Source organism: Simochromis diagramma, unplaced genomic scaffold, assembly GCF_900408965.1.
Source record: "Simochromis diagramma unplaced genomic scaffold, fSimDia1.1 OVJJ01000816.1, whole genome shotgun sequence".
Taxonomy (NCBI): Eukaryota; Metazoa; Chordata; class Actinopteri; order Cichliformes; family Cichlidae; genus Simochromis; species Simochromis diagramma.
In genome coordinates this window covers 5,073,388-5,100,010 of record NW_024386908.1, presented here as the reverse complement: position 1 = coordinate 5,100,010, position 26,623 = coordinate 5,073,388, and the positions used below count along the sequence as shown (strand labels likewise).

The 26,623-nt window shown below is 40.9% G+C and overlaps 1 protein-coding gene across 3 annotated transcripts in view; it reads right to left on the bottom strand.

Moving 5' to 3' along the window:
- Positions 1-26,132, bottom strand: part of ahcyl2b (adenosylhomocysteinase like 2b) — a 48,855-nt gene extending 22,723 nt beyond the window's left edge. The window contains exon 1 of one of the 3 annotated variants that reach the window (XM_040035107.1): positions 25,711-26,132. In XM_040035107.1, the coding sequence (XP_039891041.1) occupies positions 25,711-26,046 (336 nt within the window). In that variant the 5' untranslated portion in view covers positions 26,047-26,132. Of the gene's footprint in view, positions 1-24,351; positions 25,675-25,710 lie in introns of those variants that run through there. The other 2 variants (XM_040035106.1, XM_040035108.1) reach the window with 2 other exon arrangements.
- Between the last annotated feature and the right edge of the window lie 491 nt (positions 26,133-26,623).

The following is a 26,623-nucleotide window of genomic DNA, read 5'->3' as shown; positions in this document are numbered from 1 at the left end:
TTATGAATAATACATGTTCAATATTCAGCACTTGCCCACATGGGACACAATCGTGTATCCGGCAGTGACCATGAGCCACCAATACAACCACAGAAGAAAGGGGATGAGGAGCACTTGGTATGCACTTGTTTTCTAGCAGTCGCTTATATAGACGCATGTGCACAATGAGGAAAAGAGATGAAAAGAGCTCTATTTAAAGCCATGTGCTCCTTTGTTACAAGTGTCTTTGAATGGGCTATTCCAATTCAGTATAAGATGCTATTGAGCTCTTATGCTGAATTGGACAGACACAGATGCAGCATCGTTTTATATGTTTGTGCTCGCTGGAGGAACAAATATAATCTTTCCAGTCGTTTAGTAGAGTGGGGTTGGGGTGGAGGCCTAAGCTTAACTCCTAATAATCTATAACCCCTTAACTCTAAATGGAAGCCCTAAAGTGCTGCGAAGCATCCATGCTGGAATACATCTGACATCTAACATCAGAGATCAAACACGCAGGCTTTATGCCCCATCTGTTTATGTAATTCATATGGCGATACCCACAATGAAACCATAAATATCACAACATCTAAATCCTGGCTCCTGGCACATTCAGCTGGGCTCTGCAGCCCTCTGGAAATAACAGATTTGTTTTAAATTTGTGGCAAGACGACATGTTTTAGAACTGGGTGGGGGGAATCTCCCATTGAACACAGTCAACAAGCTAGCTGAGTGCCAAGGGAACTGTGGTACAGCGCAAAGAACATCTAGGCTGGCCTTGTGAAAAAAAAAAAACAGAGACCCCTCTGGGAGAGAGAAAATGAAAACAGACACAGATGCAGCATCAGATCTGACTAGATATGGTACTGTTTTGATTTCCCCACAAACACCGTGGATTCATCTCATCCTGCTAGACTATCAACAGAAATTTGAAGTGACAAGTGACTTAACAAACATGCTCTGTTATTAATCACAGAGGTGAAGATAGCAATATTTAGCACTTATGAATACACTGTAAAAAAAAACATGTTTGTCATATTTTTGTATACAAATACACTTTGAAGATATACAACATATCAATACAACAGTGCACTTGCCTTATACCTGCTTTGGCTTGTGAATGTCAATAAGAGGATTTACAGCTCTTTAAGGTACAGCTATACTCTGACATCTTTACCTTCTTTCTGCTGCTCACTTTAGGGGTCACTACAGGTAATCATCTGCCTCCATTTCAACCTATCCCTAGCATCCTCTTGTCACGCCAACCCCCTTCACCTTCCCTCCTACCTCATAGCTTCATCTTTTCCATCCAGATGTCTGCTATCTGCTCTGCACATTTCCAAACTCAGCTTTGCCTCTATTTGCATCTAAACCGCTCAACCTGAGCTTTCCCTCTGATGTACTCATTTCTAATCCTTTCCATCCTAGTCATTCCGAACAAAACCTTGGGAGGATACCCTGCCACATCCATCATATCCATACATCATAAACCACCATCATAGCAGGTCTCACTGCCATCTCTTAAACATGCCCTTTAACCTTGGTACCGTTTGTTACGAATAACGCCAACGCTCTTCTCCAACCCCTCCATCTGCCTGCACTCTCTTCTTCACCTCTCTTGTGCTCATCTGTAGCTTTGGATGGTTGACCAGCCAAAGTCATCCACCGTCAATCCTCTTTTCTCCAGAGCATATCTCCACCTGTTCCCTCCTCTACAGATAACAGTATAGTCTGCAAACATAACAGTCCATGGAAACTCCTGCCTGACATCACCTGTTAACCTGTGATGTTGCTATTTTTAATATTTTGCTTAAAGAGTTGAATGAAATGTTACTGAAGCACCTCAGGTAAAAAAAAAAAAATCATGCCTTTATAAAAAAGGGAGAAACAGGAAGAAGTTACTCCTTATTATGATTCATTTGGACAAGGTTTTATCTTTAAAAGAACCTATAATATTCACTTCACACACCATATTGTTATTCTCTGATTCTAGTAGAATAACGTGGCATGATTCACAGTTAAAAATTATCATCATTTATCTTTTGGGGCCTTGAAGGATTTTTTTTAGTTCACCCGCTCTCAAAAAAACAGAAAACATTTATGCCCTATCCTACTCTCTTCCTCTCTCTCTAAGACCACACTCACTTTTAAGCAAGCTTTCTTCTGACTGGCACAGAAGGTCAGAACAGCTGGTGGTTTTTTGTTTGAGGGAAAGAAAATACACCCATGCTCACTGAAGTCTTGAGTACAGCAGGCTTTTCAGCTCCAGCAGCAGGAGGAAAAAAATGCCTCTCTCTTTTAACCAGTTTGGTTGTTTTTTTGGTATGAAAGCTGCAAAAGGTGAGACACCAGCTAACTACCTTAAAAAAAAAAAAATGGCATTCTGCAATTTTGAATAAAAACACATAAATAAGCCAATAAAGAGACCAAGCACAAACCAAAGCTAAAAGCTTGGCTCTAACTGCTAAGTGGCTTGTAATGACGTTGGTCACTTAATATTTTTGTAATACATTTCTGCTCAGAACAAAGCACAGAGCAAGTGCAAAATGCCAAGCTCTGCACTCTGCCTTTGGCATCACTCCACCAAGGAAAACATTTCATCTTCTAAAATTAATGTTTAGCCATTTCTGAGTATTTCAAGGAATTCTAGACGAAAGCTTTAAAGATTAATTTGATGTTTAGTCACACATAACACGTATGCCTCGAACAAGGACTTTAAATCAGCAGTGAGGTGACGGGACAATGACCGTGCAGACTTTAAGCCTGGTGTCTTCAGTGCTGGCCTTTGCCACTGATTGACAAGCCAACAGGAAGGGAGGGAGGGCTTATTCGGCATCCCCACAACACCTGATAACTGTGGGGAGCCAAAGAGTCCTGCCCAATATGCCTTTCTGTGTGCGTGTGTGGGAGTACAAAATGTTCCCTTTGGCTGAAAGAACCTGAGGTACTTCAGGTTCATCAGGCATTTTCCCAGCTTAGAAATGCCTTTTCAGGGCAACACAAGAATCAGATGTAATGGTTTAACATCCTAAAAGGCAGTAAGTCTTTGTTGACCATTTCATAAACCAAAATATCTTTATGCTTCATAAATGAAACCCAGATTAACAAAATTGGTTTCAAAATACTGATGGCCCTCAGCGCTATCCCTCAGCCTTTTAGGAGAAGCACCTATGTCAATTAGATTAGAAAATCCTAGGTCATATCTTTCTCAAGTTATCACATTCACATGATTTTCAGAAAACATGACATTGATGTCACTGAGATTCAAACTTTAGTATCAATATGGAAAATCAATATGGAATAAAAAATTAAGTACTTCGATGCTGCTGATTTTTCTGTCTCAGGATGAAAACTTTGTAGGGTCATAAAAAATAAATTAATAAAATGTATTCTTTGTCTGAAAAATCCTGCATGAAGGGTAAAATTCTAGTGGTAATTAATCAAATTCAACTGAGACTTTCGACAGAGACTGTTGTGTGCACTCAGGTGAAATGGACACGTTTTAAGATAAACTTCAGGGCAAATTATTGAAGTCACTACCAATGACAGTGCAAGATACTAATGATTGACATTTTACAGTCGGGCAACTGAAGCCCTGAATGTCCACTAGCAACAAAACCTCTTCAAAAAGTGATTAAAATGCAAACAATTACTTTGCTAATCAATTGTTTTACATATTCAACTTGCAGTTTGGGTGGCTGTTCGAGCAAAAACATGCAGTTTTAAAACATTGCTCTGTAGGAAATACTGAGAGGGTTGTAGGGGGGGGGTTGTAGTTTTTCCAACAAGGAAAAATATTTCACAAATAAAGGCTGTGTGTGTACTCAGCTGTGACTGTAGGGACACAAGCTGGCATGCTATGCTACACAATGCAAAACATACAGTGATGTCTTCACAGCTGTGTTTCTGAAGGCTCTGCATGCAAATTTCTTCTAAAAACATTCGAGTTCCCGTAAATCAGATGTTTGGCTAGAAACGAGAGCAAAGCAAGCAGCTCTTTCGATGAGCCGTGTGTATGGTTTGGCAGCTTGAGTTTTGTTTTAGTCTTTTTGTTTTTTTCAAAGGTGGCTTCAGACCAGAAGAGATCAAATCTTCTGTGTTTTTCCGAACCATTGATCTCGGTCACACGACGGGGTAATGGGCTGGAGCGGTTGGAGCGGCGACCCCTGCAGCAACGACCGCACTGAACCTACTGAGTTGAACTGTGGACTTTCATTAGAAAGTAACCATCTCACGTTCAATTGCTAACTTGCTTGGAAAGGATTCAAACCTTATGGCACCTCTATTACACGGCCCACAAGATTGCCTCATTGGCACACACATGAGATAAAATTGTCAGCCTATCCAGATCTCATCAGCATATGGTGGTGGATGTTCATTTCCCATCCGACCTGCTTCAGGTGCTAACTGACGTGAATAATAAACAGATACGGAGCCTCTCGTCTCACGGTGTGAGGCTTCTACACAGATTGGCATGTGTTCCAAAATGAGTAATCGTAAGTGAGAGACAGAAGGAGACAGACAGAGAGGAGTATGCTAACAAACACTGATGAGAAGGTAATGTACTAGAAAGAAAATTGAAATTTAATGATGATGACAGGGAAAATTGGCCAGCTCACGTTGGCTCCATTTGCCAGGATCGGTGCTGCAAAAGTTCTTTTTATTGTGCCTTTTTTTTTCTTACAGTGGCACAATTTGCAATCACCTTGAGCTGGTCTGTTTTTTACACTTATTTATTTTTTGCTTTGCATCTGTGTGGACACTTGTCAGTCCGTTCTCCAATCTGGTGTCAAATCTTGCCTTCGAACTGCACGTGTCATCATCTATAAAAGTTTTAGCCACATCAGGAACAGAAAGAGAGACAGGGGCTGAGTGAGGAAGAGGAGTGGGTATATAAAGGATTGAGGCAAAAGAAGACTTGAGCCCTGTCTCTCATAATTGAAGTCTTATTCACTCACTCCCACATAACCTGTCAATTTTTATCGCCTCATTGCAGCTGTTCAAACTGCCAACCATCTATAATTACCACTCTAAAAATACATGATGCTGACCAAATAATCACAAACCAGCTTAAAACCTTTGTCTGATGTTTCTGGGCCCCAAAGCACTTATGTAGATGATCATGGGCCATATCATTTAATGCTGTGTGCACATTGCAAGCTTTTTGGAAGGATGGATAACCCAAGCAAGTTTTAAGTATCCTGGGATCTTGTTAATGAGTGATGGGAAGGTGGAGCAACAGGTGGAAGTGTGTATTGCTGCAATATCAGCAGTAATGCGGGCACTGTACCAGATTGCTGTGGTGAACAGAGAGCTGATCTGGAGGTCAAAATTCTCCCCGAGGTCTGCACTCGCCCGGCTGAGAGGAGAAAGCAGGATAGACGCAGGACTATATTGCTCATTTGGTCTGGGAGTGTCCCACAATCCCCTAGGATGAACCTGATATACTGCTAGGAAAAAGGGTGCCTGGAATACCCTCCTCAGCCTGCTACCAAAGCAAGCCAACTTCGGATGAGGGGAAGAAAATGGACATTTATTTAGAAACTTCCAGCAGGATCATGAGGAGACTTGTAGAGTTAATATGTTAGGGTGCCGTTATAATTATGGGGATCCACATTTGATAAATATTCAAGAGGTGAATTTAAGGGTTTCAAGTATGAACAGACTTTTAAGTACTTTTATTACACCATAAAAAGTCACACACAGACTGAGCCTCAGACTGAAGGGACAAGACTGAGGGACGTGTGTATATATTACAATTATAGCAACAGTAAAACAGTATAATTGCTAGACTGTTTTAGTATGGTTGATGGGTTCTCCTATGAACATTTACCAGCATATGCTATCGCCACCTGTTTGTTTATTTAGAGGCTCTAAAGCACCCTTCATCCTTCTTTTAGTACCCACAGCTTGCCAGCACAAGCAACCATAAGCCAGGACACACTTAGCTCCTCCACTGATATATTAGCAATCACTGATGATTGAAGTGACAGTGACTGACATATTACCTACCCCTAGTGTCTATGTAAAAGAAGGAAGGTAAACATTTGAGGTAACCTAAGCTAGGCCTGTAGAAGCCTGATGCATAGTCCTTTGAGAGGAAACCCAAGAGGAGAAGAGGGAAGGAAGTATTCTCCATAAGGCCAGTAGGAAACTTGTTGTTTATACCTCCTTTGCTGCTGCTCTTCTCTGGGGGAAATCTCAATTGCTTCAAATGTATTTCTGTGCTGATATTTTTTACAGAAGTCATATCCTGATATTATAGCAAGTTATATTTTACCACCATAAAACAGAAGAAAATGAACAGTTTGCTAATTATAGTTTTTGAGAGGTATATGAATAGCGGACTTGTCTTAGCCAAACAAGTTTTAAGCAAAAACATTATAATAAAAACAGCAGCCTGGGCAGGACGGAGGAAGGGAAACATGAGCACGAAGCATTACGGCAGTGACTTTAGGAATAAAATTCTTGCTTATGGTGTCTTTTAATGATGCAATCTACTAGGGCTGCACGATTAATCGTTAGAAAATCGCGATCTCATTTCCAAATGACAACGATTTAAAAAAATAAAGGAAAAAAAAGACGACGACGATTGTACCGCATTTTGATCCGGGACGTAATCTGCATGAAAACAAGCGCTCACTCTTCCTGCTCAACAAATGACAAGGGCGGAGCCTTATACCACGTGATACAGAAGCTGTGCCGTGTGATGCTAAAATTAGCAGGGAAAAAACAAGGGAGAACACGTCAGGGATGACGAGAAAGTGACAGGAGAAAATCCGTCCCGGTCAACCACCCAAAAATCAATAACGGGAACCTTATACAGCGCTTCCCTATACACGTTGAACTTCCACAGGCACAAAGAAATTACGGAGGCTGTTACTTATCACCTGACCAAAGATATGGCTCCCATCAACACTGTGCAAAACGAGGGATTTAGGAAAATGATCAACACCCTAGACAAACGCTACACAGTGCCGTCCCGCAACTATTTTTCTATTGTTGCACTACCTGCTCTATACACGCAGCATCGAGCAACTGTGGAGACGGAATTTCAAGCAGTACAACATTTTGTGGCAACCACAAAACGTGAGACATTTGTTGTTTTTATGTTTATTTATTGTTTTTATGTTCAGTCTCAACTGTTACGAAGTTGATGTGCAGTTAATAAGTGCAATAAATATTTATATTGGAAAAGAAAATCGTGAGAGAATCGTGATCTCAATTCTAAGCCAAAAAAATCGTGATTCTCATTTTATGCAAAATCGTGCAGCCCTACAATCTACACAAATCCTTGAAAGATCGCATGCTCATTTAAGCTCTTCCAGAGTATAAGCTAGTTAGAAAAGACACCCTTCCTCCTTACTGCAAAAGTTTTTTTTCAACACCTTACCAGGTACCAAAGCTTTGTGATCGTTGTTCCATAGTGCTGGACTGGCTATCAGGTTTTTATGTCATAATAACATAATTATAGGTGATGATGACTGAACAAAGTCCAAAGGAGAAAACAAGCGGATCAGATCAAACTAAGAGCAAGGATGACTTCTCTTAAATCAAAGTGCTAGAGAGCTTTTAATAGCTTTGTTCAAATGTCTGCCATAAGGTCTGGAAAACTGAGTGGTGACATTTAAAAAAAAAAAGAAAAAAAGAAAAAAAAAAAGGAACATGTCCTGTTAACAGCTTAACGCGCCACACAAATATCTGGTAATGTCCCCAAAACCAAATCCTAAAAGTGCTTCTGTCAGACTGTCCCCAATCTGGGAGTCATTTAGTTAAAAGTAGAGACTTTAACTCAGAGTTAAAAACAGTAGGAACCCTACCCATGTGCCAAAAGTTGTAAAAGCAAAATGCTCATGCATACAATATAATCTAATATTAAACTTAACCCAAATGCTCCCTACATATTACAAAAAGAAATATCTTGTAAAATTGATCTGCAACAATTCATGCAATGTGGTCAAAAACATTTATGCGCTTCCTGATGCAAACCTGCCAATTATCCATGCTTGGGACTGATGATGTGCCAAAAAGTAATAATCTGCCACAAAGTGATTCCCAATGTTTCTGGGTTTTTTTTATTATCTAATATATTTGCTCACATTTCAAAATAGGCTCTACTTAGCATGACTTATTAAGGCATTATACATAAAATGAAGAAATGACCTGTTCTTCAAGTATCTCTATGGCTCCGACTTGTTGTCCCTACCATTGTGATCTACATTATAATCAATTGGGTCCTTTATGGCCACTTAAAATATCTTTATAGAACCGTTTTGTTATATTCATTCAAATTGCTGCTCTCCTCTTGGCCAGAACGCCTCTGAAAAAGACATTTTTAATGTCAATGATAATGTTTACGTGATTAATGCCACTTTGCTACGAACTGATTACAGCTTTAATATTGTGAAAGGTATCTATGTTCTGGCTCATAATGGCATCTAATCATTCATGAGAGATTTGTTTGACATGTATTTGACAGATTACAGGCCAACAAGTAATTTACAACAGTTTTTTGCAAGCACTGGAAATCACTTTTTGGCACAACACCTGGCACCAGGAGTACACTAACTTGTGACTCACAATTAATGGTAATTGCTAGGAGTTAGGTGGCTAACATTAATATGTGTGCCAGCAAGGTTAACGTTTTCGATAACTGTTCAATACTTCACCATTGTTGAAACGGGAGCTTTTATGACCTCTTGATATTCCTTGTATAATGTCGTGGATGTCAGCTACTTCAGTGATGGGAGCAGCTGTGTGTCTGCCTGTGTGCTGCAGCACTCTGAAGTTGTGTCAACAGGAGGAGGCAAAGACAGCAATGTTGTCAGTACTGTTGCCTAAGAGTATCTAATGCGACAGTAATTTTAGTATTGATTAGTATCTGAGAATTGATTTTTTTGTACATCCCATTTCATAAAAAACAGCTACGTGTAAAACCAACACCAGGTCTGTACTGCAGATTGTCTTTAAAAAAAAGAAAAGAAAGAAGGCTTCTTCTCCAAGCCAAGATACCCATGATGATATTATCAAGTTCACATTTTTTCATAACTTTGCTAAGCAACTCCAGTAATTTAATACATGTGTTGGAATCCAGCTCCATTCATTCACATTCACTGACACACAGAAGCATGCTGGCATTCATAACAACGTCTCTCCATTGAACTCCTAAATTATTCCCAGATACACACGAGCAGTGTGTCACTATAAAGAAGCCAAAGAGCTGTCAAGACACCTTGGTGGAAACACGTATTGTTACAACATCTTGTTAACAGTGTGTTTTGGCCTTGGTTCTTAAAGCAGAGGAAGTCCTTCAGGCTTTTATGAAGTCTACTAGACAAAGCAACGGATGTCTTGCTTTGCAGCACTCCGTAGAGGACATGCAGTCCTAAAGGAAGCAACTAAAAAGAGACCATAAATGATTCTCTCTTTTTACTCCATTCTTGTTACAACTCTTCCTCCGTAAACAATCTTGATTCAGAGTGGAGCCGACCACAGTTTATTATGTGCTTGTTTTTAAGATGCTCTTGGATGCCACATGTAAGAGCTGTGGACATGCTTCTCAGTGGTTTTACTTGCTATTCTTGGTTTACTATTGTGTTTGTGTAGAAGAAAACCTATAATAGACTGCAGCAGACAGAGGTGTCGACAATATTTTAAAAATATATTTTTCTTCTTATGTTGCTCTCCCTCTCTTTACACATTTCCCTGCCTCTGTAATTGAAGTGAGATCAAACACAGCCCACAGCTTGGCTGGATTACAGCAGCCTCAGATTCAAGTCAAACTGCACTGACGGACAAGTCTTTAAAAAAAGAAAATAAAAAAAATGAAAGAATTTTTCCATTTTTTTCTATTATTCTCACAACATCTACACTGAACCATCACAGTTTATCCACCTTGTCAACAATGTTATCAACCAGACAGAGCTAACAGGTGGCTGGATCTTCAAGCACGCACAACGCTGCTGACTGACATTTTGGCTGACAATTGAGGCTGTTGAAGACATCTCGGCCTGTCATACACCCAGGCTGCGCTACCGCTGGATCGCATGCAAGCAGCAGACCGTCTGTCGATCTTTGCTCGGCCTTCAGGGAGGTAACGTCTGCGTTAAAGGGTGCCATCAGTCTCATCTTTGCCTGATGTCTAAATACTGTGCAATGTTGCATGTCACTGGCACTTCCATAGACAAAAGTTAAGTTACTGACCAACATGTTTAACAGGCATGAAAGGAAGAGTCCATTTTGCTTTTGTAATGAGAAACTGCCTTTGTCAGAGTGAAATTAAAGGCGACAGAGTAGGGTTTCTTACCCATGCATAGATTTTTCTACAAAAAAATGAAAAAAAGGAAAGAAAACAATAGTTGGAGAGAACAACCTGCACCATGGAGCAAAACAATAACCATCTGAAAAACAAGCCTGTGGCTAAGATCGTGTCTGAACTCACGCCACAGGAAAGGCCAGACACAAAAACAGGGGCAGAACTCTGGCAGAGACGCCTGGCTTTTACTGAAATGGCTCTGTAGTCTGCAAGCTCTGGCAAAGCAGAAGCAGACACACAAACCAGACAAGCAAGTAAAAGGCAGAGAAACCATTGAGACTGACTGCAAGGGGAGAAAAAAAAAAGACAGAAGAAGAAGAAGAAGAAGAAGAAGAAGAAAAAAACAGAAGTGGACACAAACTCTCTGTGATGCTCACATCACAGAAAGAGATCAAGGATATTCATGAACCAGCTCTTATGTCCAAGCAGCATCGTCTGAGGCTAAAAACAATGAAGCCAATATAGTTAAAATTGTCACTTAAGGAGTGAATCCTCATAGGATCCCCATGTTATTGCTTTATAGGATTAATGACCATGTTTACCGCCTGAATCAAAAAAACAGTTACAACATTCATGGAAATTGTCTGGGAGTGACTTGTTTTTTTTAAAACACTGCATTTCCTTCACCAAAAGGATCTGTATTAAAGCTTAAAAGGTACACATTATTAGGGGTGCGGTCACTTTGATCAACTAGCAGGTGGCCAGAAGTCAAACAGCTTCTCGTTGTGTTATGCTGCCATACAGTGCAGTGACACACCTAGGGTCCACCTAGCTAGCCAAACTTGCTAGTATTAGCTGACAACAGCACAGCACACCAAGCAAAGTCAGGTGCACCTGTCCACATCTAATCAGTCAATCACATGGCAGTAAGTAGTGTATTTAGGCATGTGGACACAGTCAGGACGAGCTGCTGAAGTTCAAACTGAGCGTCAGAAAGGAGAAGAAAGGTTACTCAAGTAACTTTGAACATATCATGATTGCTGGTGACAGATGGACTGGTCTGAGTATTTCAGAAACTACTGATTCACTGGGATTTTCCAACACAAACATCTCTAGGGTTTACAGAGAATGGTCTGTCCAGTGAGCAACAGTTCTCTGTGAGAAAATGCCTCGGCGTAAGAGGTTTGAGAATGACCAGACTTCTGACAAATAGGCAACAGTAAGTCAAATAACCACTCGTTGCAAACAGGGTACGCAGAAGAGAATCTCTGAATGCAAAACATGTAAAATGTTGAAGCAGCAGAAGACCACACCAGGTACTGATTCTGTGGGCTAAGATCATGAAAAGGTGGCTGCAGCTCACCAAAATTGGAGAAAAAAAGAAAACTAAAAGTGCTGCCCTGTCCTAATGTCTGCTGCAACATTCAGATGGTGGTTTTATTACCTTCCTTTCACCCAATTGTAGATTCCTGACTGCTCTGAGCAATAAGGAGGAAAAAATATGAAGGAAGGAAGCAAGCTAGCGTGAGGTGGTGTGTATAAGGATATGTTTCAGAATCAGAGCACAGTGTGCTGCCCTGAGGTTGCCTATGATGTAAGAATGCCCCCTCTGATTTATACACACAGACAAGTGCTCAGACTGTAAATAAAAAGGCACACATACGCACACTCATGCGCCCACCATTACCGTGCATACACTTGGCAGCTACTGAGACAACATGCAATTACCAATGGGCTAGCACGTACCCACACACACAGTATGTATATGTTGGTAGAGGCTTTGTGCAGCCACGTCAGCAGCAGAGAAAGCCATCTTAAGCTCTTCACTGAAGCCTATTTGCAGCATCAGCACATACTGTGTCCCAAAAAAAAAAAAAAAAAAAAAGTAAAGATGCATTATGTAGATGAACAGCTAGCAGCTACGTACCTGGTACTTTGGCAAATTGTTGTCCTTTTTTTTTAAATTTGTTAATCAGTTGTATTAAAATTGATATGAACACAAATGTTTGTAGAAATGTTAATTTAATCCACTGCAAAAGGAGATGTTTGAGTCTAGACTCCATCAGGGGACCAATTCACTTCTCGCTCTTTTTCCTTTTTATTTCAAAAATGGAAATATTAAAATAAAAAGCACCCAGAGACAACTCATACTGTGAATTGGTTCTGCATAAACAAAACTGAATGGACCTGAACTGTAATTCTAAGTTTTCACCAGGATGAAACTGTACAAGAGTAGAGGGAGCTGTGGGTATTTTCAGTCTGGGTGCATCTTTAAGAGGGACATGTAGTGCTTATTCAATTGTTTCTAATGACAGTGCCTCATTGGTAGATAAGCTACACGCACCAACAGTGCAATGAAGCACTGTGTGTCTTTTCTGTTGCAAGCTTTCACCCCCCAGGTCCTAAAGAGGGGAGAAATGTCCTTTGACTGGACAGACACTGACCTATGACCTAGCTGTCCAATCACTTTGGAGAAATGAGGGACAAACATCACCTGTGAGAACCAACTTGTAGCTGTATAACAATGGAAAACTTATTCTGCAACTCTCCAAATATTCCCACATATCAACTGACACCCCAGGATTACCACAAGAATTATATCATTACAGCACTGTTTGGGAGAACGTTTTGTTTGCTGTGGATCTGCAGCAGCAGTTAGACAGTACTCATATCACTGACAGGGGATGTTCTGTATTAAAGCAATCCAAGTTTCTTAGTTTAAAAAAAAAAAAAAAAAAGGAATAATTATTATGTCCTCAAAGTTAAGTGTTATCAATACATTTCATCTATGTTTTATCTAATGATATAACATTATATTTATAACACACCAACACTGTCACTAAATGTCATAAATGCTGCCATAAGATTGAGTCTGTCTGCTATCACTCTGCAATTGAATGGGATTAAGTTGGCAATTTTGCAAGCAATCCGTTTGTGATAATACAGCAACTGACTGATAAATCATTTAAAAAAAATAAAAAATATCACACACCTTTTGCTGTCTGCATAGACTGAAATTCACATTTTGGCTAAACAAGCTTTGCAGAAATTGCTGTCAGGCAGTGGAAAGCTCGGGTTTGCTGTCCAAGTGCAACATGACATGAAAAAAATGAAAGAATGAAAAAAAAAGAAGTTTTTTTTCTATTGCCTACAAACTGTGCATGAGAATCAGAATTCAAATCTTAAAAAATAAAATTAAATAACATAAAAACTAATAATAATAATAAGGGGAGGATTACTGAATGAGCCTACTTCCTTTTGAATGCCTCTCTCTTACTGCAACTGCCTGAAATGATCCCAGTGCTGCTATAAAACTATGGAAAGTATGCAGGGCCATCTACACTGAGCACTCCCCACTAAAACAATCGCTGTCCTTCTGATATGGTCTGATAGTCACAGTAAAAACCCAGGGACACTGATACTGGAGGAGAACAGGCAATGAATGATGGGGCTTAGTGACAGATTAAACCCTACCTGCTTACTTAACAGAGACGGGGGAGAGAGGACACATGCAGGCCTTTCTGGAACTTTTTTCTTCTTTCACATGACTCTTCCTTCTTATTCTGAGTGGGGGCGGGTGTGGTGGTGGTGGTGGAGGGGGGGGGCTTTCACATGTCCTTTAAGAAACGTTTTGCTGTGTCGCTGATTTTAAATGCCACATTTTACTTGCAGTGACCACCAGAAACATTACTGATAAACTTTTGAGTCTTTAGCCCAAACTGACAAAGCAAAATATTCTCATTTAAAAAAAGAAAAAAAAAAAATTGTTAGACTTTGTTAATTAAAAACAGGCAAATTCAAATCATATCTAATTAAGAGAAGAAATACTGTATTGAGGCATTGTGGCATTAAATAGAAAAGATTTTCTATTATTAGAAAATCTCACTGAGTCTAATTATAGTCTTTATCTATCTCACATGCACAGTCCCAAAATTCAGTTGTGTAACAGGGTCTTTTTTTTCCACCACTACGTCAATCAAACTAGGGCACGGTTTGGTGCCCAAAGGCTTCACACTCCCATTCAATGGCTGTGGTCAAATAACCTCCATTCACAGAGATGACCAAGCCATCAATATTACTATTGATCAGCTCATTTAATAATCAATTGTTTCTACTCTGACTATGTGGCTCTCACATCTGAGAGAAAACAAACCGCGACAATCGACAAATGATGACTAAGTGATGCATCAAAACTGTGTCTGTGGCCTTTTTAGCAAATTAAAGAGCAAACTGTATCTGCTGCCTTTATACAGATCCATCTCCAGTCTACTTTTTTTAAGCCACTGCAGGGTCGATAAATGCCACCATTAGAAAGAAACATAATTTAACATTAACCAAAAATCAATTAAGTAATTATATATAATAATTTTTTCCACGAGCTTGAAAGCAACACCACACACTTTTAGAATACGCCACAACAAATCTCAAAAATTAAGTGATTTGTCTCTGGAAATGTGTGTTTGTGTTTTGTCTTCCCTCTTTTTGAAATGCTAAAAATAGCAGCAGCTCCCTGTGGGGAAGGTATAATTACATCAAAAGCACACAGTAGGGGGTGGTGCTGCTCTATTTTTGAATAAACCCATTATGGGGGTCGATGATCTATGTTTAATTAGGATTGTGGAGCAATTTCTTCATTGGTTATTAGGCTGGATTTGTCTTTATAAATTAATCCGACTAACAACAAAACCTGCACAGCAGCAAACAACATGAAATATGAGGAAAGCTGGTGTTTAAAGCTACTCCAAGAAGGAGGTTTTTTCCACATATATCGCCTATGCAAATAATTATCATATGACTCTAGTTTCCCCGAGCTATAGGTAACATTTTAGCATCATTCAGCTTATTGTTTGGGTTTTACACCCTGGAGTTTTGCCATTTTAGTCAATGATTGCTAAAAGACCACAAATCAAATACTAAGACACAACTGTGAAGAGGGCTGTCTGTTCAAACAGTACTATTCAAACAGCAGTTTGTTAGCAATACCATCTTTACATGATGTGCCTGACTTAACTAAGTAAAGAACATTACTTCTGCTCATATCAATGAAATTTCCTTAGCTCAAATGTAATAAAGTGTACATCTAGAAGTGGATTTATACATCCATTATCCAGCTCCAAGGTGATTCAAGCTTTAGCAGCCATTGTCTCTCTCTGCCAAGAGTTGGTGGTTTTGTCTAACTAATAGGAAGCTGGATAGACAGATGGGTGTGTAGGGGCTCATTTCAGGCTTTGTGAAGGCCTTTTGTGAGGCAGCACTTTTTGAGCACAATGTTGTTCCTTTGTTCACTTGCAATGCTCAAGCACAGAGCATTCGCTGTATTGCTGGGAGGTGCAACCAGAAATGTACACTACTTATTTTGTTTTTGTTAGTTTAAATTAGTGCTGTAACAAAAGGAGATTTTCATTTTGATATTACTGTATGATCAGCAAAATAACAATATTTTCACAGAATCAACAGAAAATTAAAGGGAAGTAGTGGTTTCATGTCTTTAAGCATGCCTGGGTTCTTCGGCACAGCCTGAACTCTCTTAGAAAGCTTTCTTCTAAGATCCCACGCTGCTTCAATAATGGTGAGGTCTGGGCTTTGCTGAGGCCAATCCATCACTGATGGTACATTTTTCTACCCAGCATAGGCAGTTTGTTTGGAATCACTGTCATGGTGAAAAATCAAGCATCTATAGACATTCGCTGTTATACCACTTTCCTGATCTCTTTTGTACATATTAATGATGATTTGAACCAAAACGTTCAAAAATCTGGATTCATCACCCCACAAGAACTGCTGCCACTGATTTTCAGTCCAGTTCCAGGGTAATTTGGTATACCTTTGTGTCTTTTCTCAGTTTCCCTTCATTAAGAATGGCTTGTTCACAGACACCCTTCAGCTAAGACCATTTCTGACGAGCATTCAATAAAGAGCAGCTTGATCAACTAAATGACCAGATCTCAGATAGTTCTGTCCTCCATGGCGAGATACGCCAAGTTTTTGAACAACAGCTTTTTGGGAACCACCTTGTTGGTGCAAAATGCTACTTTATGCCTGTCAAACGTTTTCATCTTTGGTATTTTCAGTTAAAGAACTGGAACAAGTGAAGTGTTTTGTCAGTTATGTGTAGACAACAATGGTTCATCCCTTGAGTTAGGTTCCTTTTTTATGCTTGAATGATTCATGGGTCAGTGTTAAGTGGCTTAAAGACAGACAAAAAAAATTCCAATGAGAATTGTCATCTGAAACTCAGTGAAAAAGTAGCTAATGTACAAACAAAGAACAATTGCTCAATATCTCTTTAAAGGTGACAAGAAAGTCTGGCTTTCTTGCAATAATATATCAAGAAATGACAGGTGACTCGGACATTTATTTTTAAACCACTGTATAGTTCCTTATACTACTGCTTCTTATAACAGAATTAAAATAAAAATAACAAAATAAAAACACTAAATAACAAAAACAGACTCTTGGATTCAATGTTTATATTGTTAGTTTGCCTCCCCCCCTTCTCTTTAAAACTAACTAAATCATACAGCATAGAAAGCTCCCAAATTTAGTGATGAAGCCTCTCTCAGCTCCTAACAGGTTGTTTTTGTCTAGCCAACATTACCCAGCATGCCCCTGTGGTGTAATTTTGAAAACATACAATTATAGGTGTTACAAAGTGTCTACCATGGTGTTTGTTCTGTTACAGTTTTACTTGTATGTGACTGACTGCAGTGTTAAAGTTAGAACCATAAGTAAGAACGTTTACATAGTCGACAATATTACAGATTTCTGTTTTCCATTAAAGAGCCACAAGAACCTTGCATAATTTATATCGTATGGGGAAATTGAAACAAGCACAGCCCAACACCATTTTCTTCTCATGCTTGGTGACTTGTCTGTTAATGTCCACAGATTCTCATGTGTACTCAGCATTGTAGGCTGGAGGTCGCACATACACACACACACACACACACAAACAAAAAGCATGGGCTCCCTCGCTGGTTCAACAGTAACTAAAGTAAGGGGTTTAAAATTTCACACTATGCTGGTTGTTTATGAACATGGGTTCCAGGAAAAGTGAGTGCTCTTCTTTTCCCTTCATTATGTTCACTCCTCTGTGCCAAGGATCTGAGGCTTGTAAAAAGCCTATTGATGGAAAGATGTGTAACTCAATCAGCTGTACATGCTCAGTGATACCAAGCTGGGATGACAAGGCAGGAAATGAGTTTCAACTGGGGAGTTGCAGATGTGTATGTGTGGGTGGTACACTCATTAGGAGGGATGCAAAGACTCTTAAAGTGCCAGTCTCAAACCAGACCCACAGGCAAGAAAAGGGGAAAACCTTCATGAATTGTCCACGACAGGTGTTCAGATCCCATCTATACTGAGCACTAGATGTCAAGGCCAGTAAAGTCAGCATCATCTGCCAGTGGAAGGTGATACATGTAGGTGCAACCTAATTTAGAAATGAATGTGTGCTGTAAGAACAGCAGGAGACTGGGAGGTAAAATGCAAGCGATCAGTGATTTTTTTTTCCCTCCCCAATCTGACAGCTGCACACCCTTAATGCCAAGGTAACCCTGTATAACCACTGTGCTAAAATGTCACAGACAGTCTACCCTGATAATGTGTTCTCATCCCAGGGTGCAAAATACTGCCATTTCACCAGAAGGCACTGCATCACATACAGGCACAGCTGAATGGCTCTCTTATACAGGTGGGCAAACTTTTGTGCCTGTAAGATGGTGGGAAGTTTCAAACTTGGCAGAGAGTGCTGTCCCATTCAGGAACTTTAAGTGCTGCAATTTGTTTAGTTTTCACTTGCCAATTAGTTCCCCTTTCCATTAAAGAAACATTAGACATCCATTGTGTTTATCTATTGTGTTTATTCTTTATAATAACCAGAGACACCGACAGCATTTGGATTGTTGGCCTATAATTTGTATTTTTGTGCTACCACCAGCCTCACAAAAGGCTGGAATTTTCCTGTGCCAAACCAGATTTACTTTACAACAAAGAGGAAGTATGTTAGCAAATTGCACAAATAAACCCAGAAGCTTACGCTTGATTTCGCTTCAGCTCTTTATATGTTATTAGGTTGCCCTTCCCCGCAGCTGGCTGAAGGACCAACGGCACAAGCAAAAGTATCGCACAGTTTGTGATCCGGCCACCGCTGATCATAAACACCTGCAACGCGTAAACGATGGTCTGCAAAGCTGTCCACACAACCACCACAAAACCATCTTTTACCCATAAGACCATAAGCAGCCTGTGTCCCTACCAAATGTTGGCTGTACAACCGCATAGTTCTATCAAGCAGTGTAGCCACTGCCCGCAGAACAGGTATCCATTGAGGGACTGCCAATAGAAACAAAGAACGCATTCACAGATTCTCTTTCTATGTGGCTGTAGATACACTGAATCTTTAACAATGCCTCTAGGTAGTGAACCTAGTTATTTCTTCTATGTTGATGGCTGTTGCTAGATTACAAAGAAAAGTAATACTACCTACTTCGTGACAGTACTACATAATACCATTCAGCATTGCTAGAGGGCCAAAAACTAGTAGATGTTAGGGGTTCAATTTGTTACTTTACTGGGGAAGAGTGCACTTTGAGCATATTATTTTTCCTCTGGTCCCTACCCCAAATTCAGAGGCTGCAAGGCATCTTTCAACTGGTTGCTTCATTTAGGTTCCTCAGCCTGGACAGCTTTGCCACATTCGTGAAAAACAATAATCCAAATTAGTTGATTCTGTAATCATTTTTCCCCAAAAGCAAATATGTGAGTGTGGGTATGGAGAAGACCTCAGGACTAACTGTTTATAAAGATTTTTACATTATGCCCACTCTATTCTATTACATTTATTACAGCTCACAGTTTTGTTGAATGTTTGCTTGACTTCACCTCTCAGCCAGTCCACAGTTAATGGAAGTACAGCAAGAGTTGTGTGTATTCATACGTGAATAAAATACTATATAAATAAAGCTGGTTGTGGCATTTTACTTTAATGCATTACATAATGAAAGCAGCCATTATTTATCAATTGCACAACTGGGATTTAATGACCAGGCTGCTGGTTAGTTTTATTTAGTGTTGAGAATATTGTAACAAATATGTTGACCACGTGACGACCTTTTCAGTGTGAAAATTCTGATTCTTATTTTATCCATCCATGCATGCAGCCCTACAGCAGAGCAGCCGCTACAACGACCAATCTGGACAGCGATGAAGGGCTAACTATTTGGCAACTTGGAGCGAGAGAAACTGTAACTGGTGTAAAGTACTAACAGTCCATTTCCTGATTTGGCCCAAGTGCCATGGATAAAGATGGTTAGGCAGGCATGATCTCACACATAGTGGTGCTGGGATTCGCGCTGGGAAAAGGTCTTGTGCTGTACGGGAACACCAAGACTGTGAGAAAGTGAGACACGGCGTGAAAGCTAAATAATAAAAAACGACAGAGGAAGCGGTATCCTGCGGTGTGGGTAGTTTGTAACTCAGACTGTTCTGGGGGTTATTTTAAGAAGTCTGCTGATCCACTGTTTGGAAAGTATTGTTGAGCAGGCTGACATGAGGCACACAGCCTGAGCAGAACCAGAGGGGAGATGGAGCAAAAATAAAAAGTGGTGTGACATGGTAATTTGAGCAAGAGGAGAGTGAGAGCACCAGAGAAAGATCAGATAAATCCGGGGGTTTCACTCATAGGCCATTAAAAAGAGCGATAAACCTCAGCTAAGTGCACTGAGGGCAAAGCTGGCCAAATATACACCCTCTACCATGAGTGGAAGAGGCAGTTCAGACTTGCCAAATCACACAACAGTACCATTCAGTTCCTATAAGCATTTATTTTGAGATATATTACTTGGTCTCTTGCCTGGAAGTATTTCACAGTAATCCACAGATATAGCTCTTTGATCTTTTAAGTTAGTATTACATACACATACAACCAATCAGGCTTACCAGTGACTAACTGATTAATCAATCATTTACATTCAAGCTATGCACTCAAACACACACATTAAAACCCCAACCACTTACTACAGCCATTAAAGCTCTACCCAGGTCTGATTAACTAGTGGATCCCATGCAGGCCTGCCTGGGCCTCTCCACCACTCCTTACAACTGGGTTTGTTCTTTTTAAGACAGTCCACTCTACTGTCTTAAAAAGGGGCCAGGAACTTTCCCCACTAAGGCAGGCCTTCAAACTACCATGAGGTTCAAGGTCTGGGCATGGGCTGTCGATCATTCTTAATGCTTCTCCGGTGACCTCTGACAATGCGTTAAAGCTTGCTGGGACCTCACAACTCCTGTGAGCTTTTTAGTCCTGTCATCGAGTTTCCAAATCAGCATTTAAGGGCACTTGTGAAGCTGGGAAGCTGTCACGTTGTTAGACAGATATAAAAATGACAGTAGAAATACGGCTCTTTGTGCTGTATCTGTAGTAGAGACGTGCTAGCCAACAAAAAGATAATTATAGCAATTAATTTGTATTAAATTCAAGACTCAATAGTTCATGTCAAAGTGGAACCATAACAGTTTTCTTTTAAGGAGTCGCCAGCAAAAAGTAAAACTGTATTTATACAGCGCCTTTCAAGATGCTCATATTAAACATGCCCAAAGTTTCAGATAATGAGGTCAAGGTGTGCTCAAGTGACCACAGGCTTCAGACTGCTCTAAACATTAAGGGTCAGATTCTGTTTCAACATTCGGCTCAGTATGAAGTCAGAGAGATGGCTGTGAGCACATCAGCCCTACCTTCAAACTTTCTGTTTTGGAGGGACAGCCAATCAGAAGAAGGTTGGCAAATTGATGTGCTGCACGATGGCCCAGTATAAGATAAATGAGGATTATTTTGAACTTCGACTCATTCTACTGGAGTCCAAAAGGATAGAGTTGGCAATGAGCTCAATAAGGTCTAGCCAAGAGTCTAGCCAGTATATCAGTGGGGCCCATGTATCGGCCGATATTAGCTCCTTACCGATATATTGGTACTGGTATTTATAACAGTCAAAATATAAAAATTAAGTAATAAAGTAGATGTGAGAAAGATGTAGACGCGTGTGTGTGTGTGTGTGTAGTGTGTGTGTGTGTGTGTGTGTGTAGTGCGCCACAAATACAACCAGCAGAGTTGAGCAGAGCATATTGGAACCCTTGACTTTTAATAAAACTGCATTGTTATGTTATCGTAATAGTGACTCATAAATAACACACACAACAAAATGTTAGGGAAATCTGTGTTTTTGTGTGTTTCAAAAAATCTAATAAAATTTTTCCGATATTAGATATTTAAATAACTACATATCTATCTCAAAAAATTTATATCTGTCAGGGTCTACAAGTTTATCTGAAGAGGGGACTTGAATAAATATATTTATTCCTATAATCTATTTGATGAATACAAAAGTAGGGGTAGGACATAATAATTCAACTTCAATCCCTTAGGAAGTGCATGTGAGCACCACAATGCAGGCACTGCCCCACACACAGACCAGCTCAGTTGCTGAGGTGACTCACCAATCAGAGGGCGCAGGGGAAGGACAGTGACACATTCTCCTTTGTAGCTGAGAACAGTCACGGGGAGATGAAGATCAATGTGCTTGCATGAAGATGGCCGCGCTGAGAAACCACAGAGCAGCCACCTCATATCCTTCACCAGAGGACTTGGAACAATCACGAGAGCATGGAAGGAACTGATGAGGAAACAGGCTGCGCAATCTTTAGCTCAGCTGGCTTCAGCACATCGTACTAGCTCCCTGCTTCATCTCACCATATTGACACCTGCATGAAACTGATCACAACAATAGTGCCTTTTACAGAGCAGGCTGGTGTAAATATAGTTACAATTAATGATGAGTGGCATTAGAGTGGAAACCTATAGAACCATCGACACGTGGCAACAACAACTTGGGCTGATTTTTGACTCTGTGAAACACAACCCCACCTTCAAAACTGTTTTCGTCCTGAGCCACATGTCACTAAGCCTGTTAACCAGTGAGCACTACCAGGAACATCAGCTTAGTAGGTGATATAACATTACAACAGAGAGGAATGTTCCTGGTAGATCCTGCTGTTCTGTGAAATCATTTACCGTAATTGTCGGGCTATAAGCCGCTACTTTTTGCACAAGCTTTGAACCCTGCGGCTTTTAGTCAGGTGCGGCTTTTAGTCAGGTGCGGCTTTTCTATGGATTGTCCATGATTTTTGTCATATCGTAAGACGATTTGTTTTATTTGTTCCGCTGTTGTACGGCACTACGTTGCCTGGCGGAAGGGCATGTGATCAGACACACAGTATCGGGGTTCAAGAGTGGTATGTTGGTCACATGTCCATCCGCCAGGCAACAGTGCTGTACAAGTAGCGCGAAAAACAAACTTCAAAGTAGCGCTACCCGTTCAGCAGGAGGCGTGGATGACGAGCGGCGATAAACTTGCGAAAAGCAAGTTATGCTCAACTCCACCAGTGGAATCTGACAGCGTGGAAAAGTATGAAAACATCCATGATCACCAACGGATTTCGAAGGGCTGGACTGCTGCATGATGGAGAGGAGGACACCGCCATGGCCCTTCTGAGGGTGTTCGACTCTGACACTGACAACGAGGATTTGTTTGGTTTTGAAAGTGACAACGAAGGAAAGAAGCCGAGAGTGGATGACGAAGCCATCCTGAGCCTGTTCGTATCCGACACTGGAGAAGAGGACTTTGGTGGTTTTAGTGCGCAGGAAGAAGAGAAAGATGGTGGTGAATGACTGACTTTTCTTCTTGTTAAAGCCGTGTCACTGCACCTGAGCCTAAAAGGTAGTCCGAATCTATTTTTCTGGTGTGCTGTAGGTTATTGTTATGTACTACATTTGTTACTCGTTTATGAAGCACAGTACATGTTTCGTACTTGTAATTACCGCTACTTGTACATATACCTAAAAAGTTATGCAAATATGTACCCATAACTTGTTTTTCAAAATATTAATAAAAAGGGGTGTGTCTCCAAACAGCCATCTCTTTCCTGACAATTCCCTTTGTGCATATTCTCTTACATATGAGAAGTCAACATTGAAACACCTGCGGCTTTTAGTCAGGTGCGGCTAATGTATGTACAAAACAGGATTTTCCCCTGATTTTAGCTTGTGCGGCTAATATTCAGGTGCGCTTTGTAGTCCGGGAAATACGGTAATAACATCACTATGCATGCTTCCCATAAACCTGTTAGGAAGTGCAATCCCTGCCAAATCAGGCAGGTGACACTACTGACCAAGTATGCAGCTACAAAAATGTCTGCCTGCCACACGAGTCTCGCACAGCAAACATGATAGCAGCTAGGCCCGCTTCTTGAAGTACTCCGCAGCTGGAGCCTTCACCCAGAACTTCCCAGAGGCTGGAGATATTCGAGCCGAGCTGGACGGGTTACAATCACACTCATCACTGACTCAGAAAGCTTACATCTGGGCTCACCTACAACAGCAAGCTGGCCTTTTAATCCCCTCATGTGGTGACATGATAGAGGCAAGGATTAAAAGCCAGCCAGCCATCCAGCCAGTCAACACCACTGCCCTGCCTGGCTGCGTACTTGCATCATCGTCCCCAGTGCTTCACTTAGCTTTTACTGCAACTGAGGAAGCACAGTTCAGCAGATGCTCGAGGCCAGGCTGTGGTCATATAAATCTATAATGCAGTACCATTACTCCTGCTATACTTCATCATCTATAAATAGGCTGCAGGCAACCTTCTGTGAATAAACACAAATACTGAAAAACAGTTGATCAGACCAATACAGTTCCAACACACTGCAGAAATTTACATAACAGGCAGACTTCAGCCCTAAAAGTGTTCAGGATGGCATTCATCCTCAACTCAAGCTTTCTGGACTCTCTGCATCCCATGAACTTGAAACAAGACAACACACTTCAATGAAAATTCAAAGACAGACATACATTTTAATCACACAAGCTAAGCCATAACAACAGGATATAAAGATCAACATATAATGATCAGATATTTAATAGAGTGCCTGCACTGATATTTGAAGGAAATATTGGTAAAGAGTTAACAAGTGTGACCAAAATGTTTACTTTCAAATAAAAAAAAAAAAGCACTATTTTAAGTAAATTTTCACAACTACTTCTCCCCTTAATCAACAGTCTGTACCTTGCACCTGCATTCAAACTTGGCCTCCTCAGTAGCACAGATGTGGCTGTTGCTTTCCCATAGCTCTGGCTGCGCTTCCCCCTGCAAGCCCGGTGTTTCCGACTGCTCATTCTCTTCTAGATGCCGGCTCGCTTTGACAGTCTGAGGTACTTGAAGCCATCTGCTCTGTGCTGCGCACTCCATTCTCTCACGTTACTACCAAACATTTGGCTAAAGGGTCTTTAAGCTGGGTTTCCTTCGGGGTTTGGTTTAATAGGATAGGATCACTGACGTAGTACAGGGTGTGGGTGGGGAGTGCATCCCACCCGACTTGTCCTTTCACCGGGTTTCACGCAATTTCTAGGCTTTCTGAAGCCAAAAAACACTAAAGTGGCATGTGTATTAGTGCAACAGCTGACCACTACTAATAAAGTCCACTACAAAGATAACAGGATATGCAACTGTTAATAAAGCTCCTGCAATCATTTTCTTATCAAATTAAAAAAAAATGTCCTTTCCTTGAACGTTGCCCTTCTTCTGTCCTAAAAAAAGACCTTGTAAGGAGCAGAGCGATAAGACAACCACAGCTAAACAGTGCCTAAATCCACCTAAGGTATCAATTATAGGTGTTACAGACTCAAAGAGGTTTATTTTTATAAACCAGGTCACAAGGGTTACGCATCACTGACTACTGTTACAGCCAAGTTAGACCACACACCTGCATTAACTGCACAACTGCATAAATTTGACTAAACTAAAACGGCATGTCTGTTTTACAGGCAGTGAACTGTGAATAGTTTTAACATAATAATCTGAGGTCAAGCAAGGGTCATGAAGTTCCACAGAAGGACACCCAAGTGTCAATAATCAGAGCTGCTTCAAAAATAAGAAAGGTGTGTGCCACAATTAAACTATGACTGAAAAGACCATATCCGAAAAATGTAAGCGGTCTGTGTTTTGCGTTTGTCACGTTGATGCTCAAGATAATGTGACACAAATATACACAAACCTACAAAAGCATGTGGGACCTCATGCTATGAGAGAGCTTTTAAATACCCAGTATCAGCACAACTTGTGAGAACAGTTGGATACTGTCGCCCACCTCCTGAGTCCTAAATATTCAGTTAGCCTTAGTGAAAACGGGTATGAGAAAAAGAATAACATTCCTTCCCTTGTGTTATAAGCAGTGAAAAGCATAATTTAAACCGTCAACGGCCGCCGCCGATTCAGCTTTGGTGCCAGCTAGCCTGTTAGCATCGTCACACAATGCCAGCTTTCCCAGCAAGCTCGCGCTGCGGCGAGGTCCTCAGTGGTGGTCCAGCAACAGCGAGATATACAAAAGCACTTATGTGGAGGGGAGAAAAATCCCGCCTGTCTTACCTTTTTCATGCGAGGAGCCTCGGCAACGGTTCCGTCCCGGTTGACAAACGCCTCCCCGCCGTTCTGCTGCGGGTCCGAGCGTTTCATAGACGACGCTTGAGGCATCTTCGCCGGGTTTGGGGTGAGCAAGCCCGTGCCTCCTTCCCCGGCTTTCGCGGAAGGCTCCGCGGTAGGGGACACGGCAGCCGCGGAACCGGCCTCACGCGGGTCGTTTCTGGGGAGGTTCTTGCCTTCCGACGTGGGTGTCACCGGGGATTCAGCCGGCAGGTCTTTGCCGGTGGGGACGTCTTTGAGTTCGACCTCTGCCATTTTCGCTGCCACAACCTGGACTGACATCGCTGCAGTTTCTCAAAGTCCTTTTTCCAGCACGATAGCGAGTCAAGCGGATGTGAGCGGAGGAGCCACGACGGCCAAATGCATTGTGGCTCTTGTAGTTCCACTAAGTAGCTCAATGGCCCACAGGACACTTCTCACACCAGTTATTCGTACATGAGTAACATTTTATTGGACGTCAATACATGCAGCAAAAGAACAATATCGTTACTTATTATCATAATACATTTAAATTAGCTAAAAAGAGAGTCCTAATAGACATTGAGACCACATTTCCCCAATAGAGATAGCCGGGTTGTTAAATACACTCTGGGAAATGCAGTTTTTAATAAAAAGAGGACGACAATAAACTACATAACAAACGTGAGCTTTGCAGATAATGCGGTTTCAAGAGAAATCTCATAAAATGCACACTTAGATCTTTTTTGTGAAAAATAATCAAATTTCTTTCTAAAATAAAATATTTACAACGTACAAAATCCACTACTGGTGGTGGTCAGAGGGCCCGGTTACGCCAGTGTTCGGCAGCCTTGCCTCTGTCAGTGCGCCCCAGGGTGGCTGTGGCTACAATGTAGCTTGC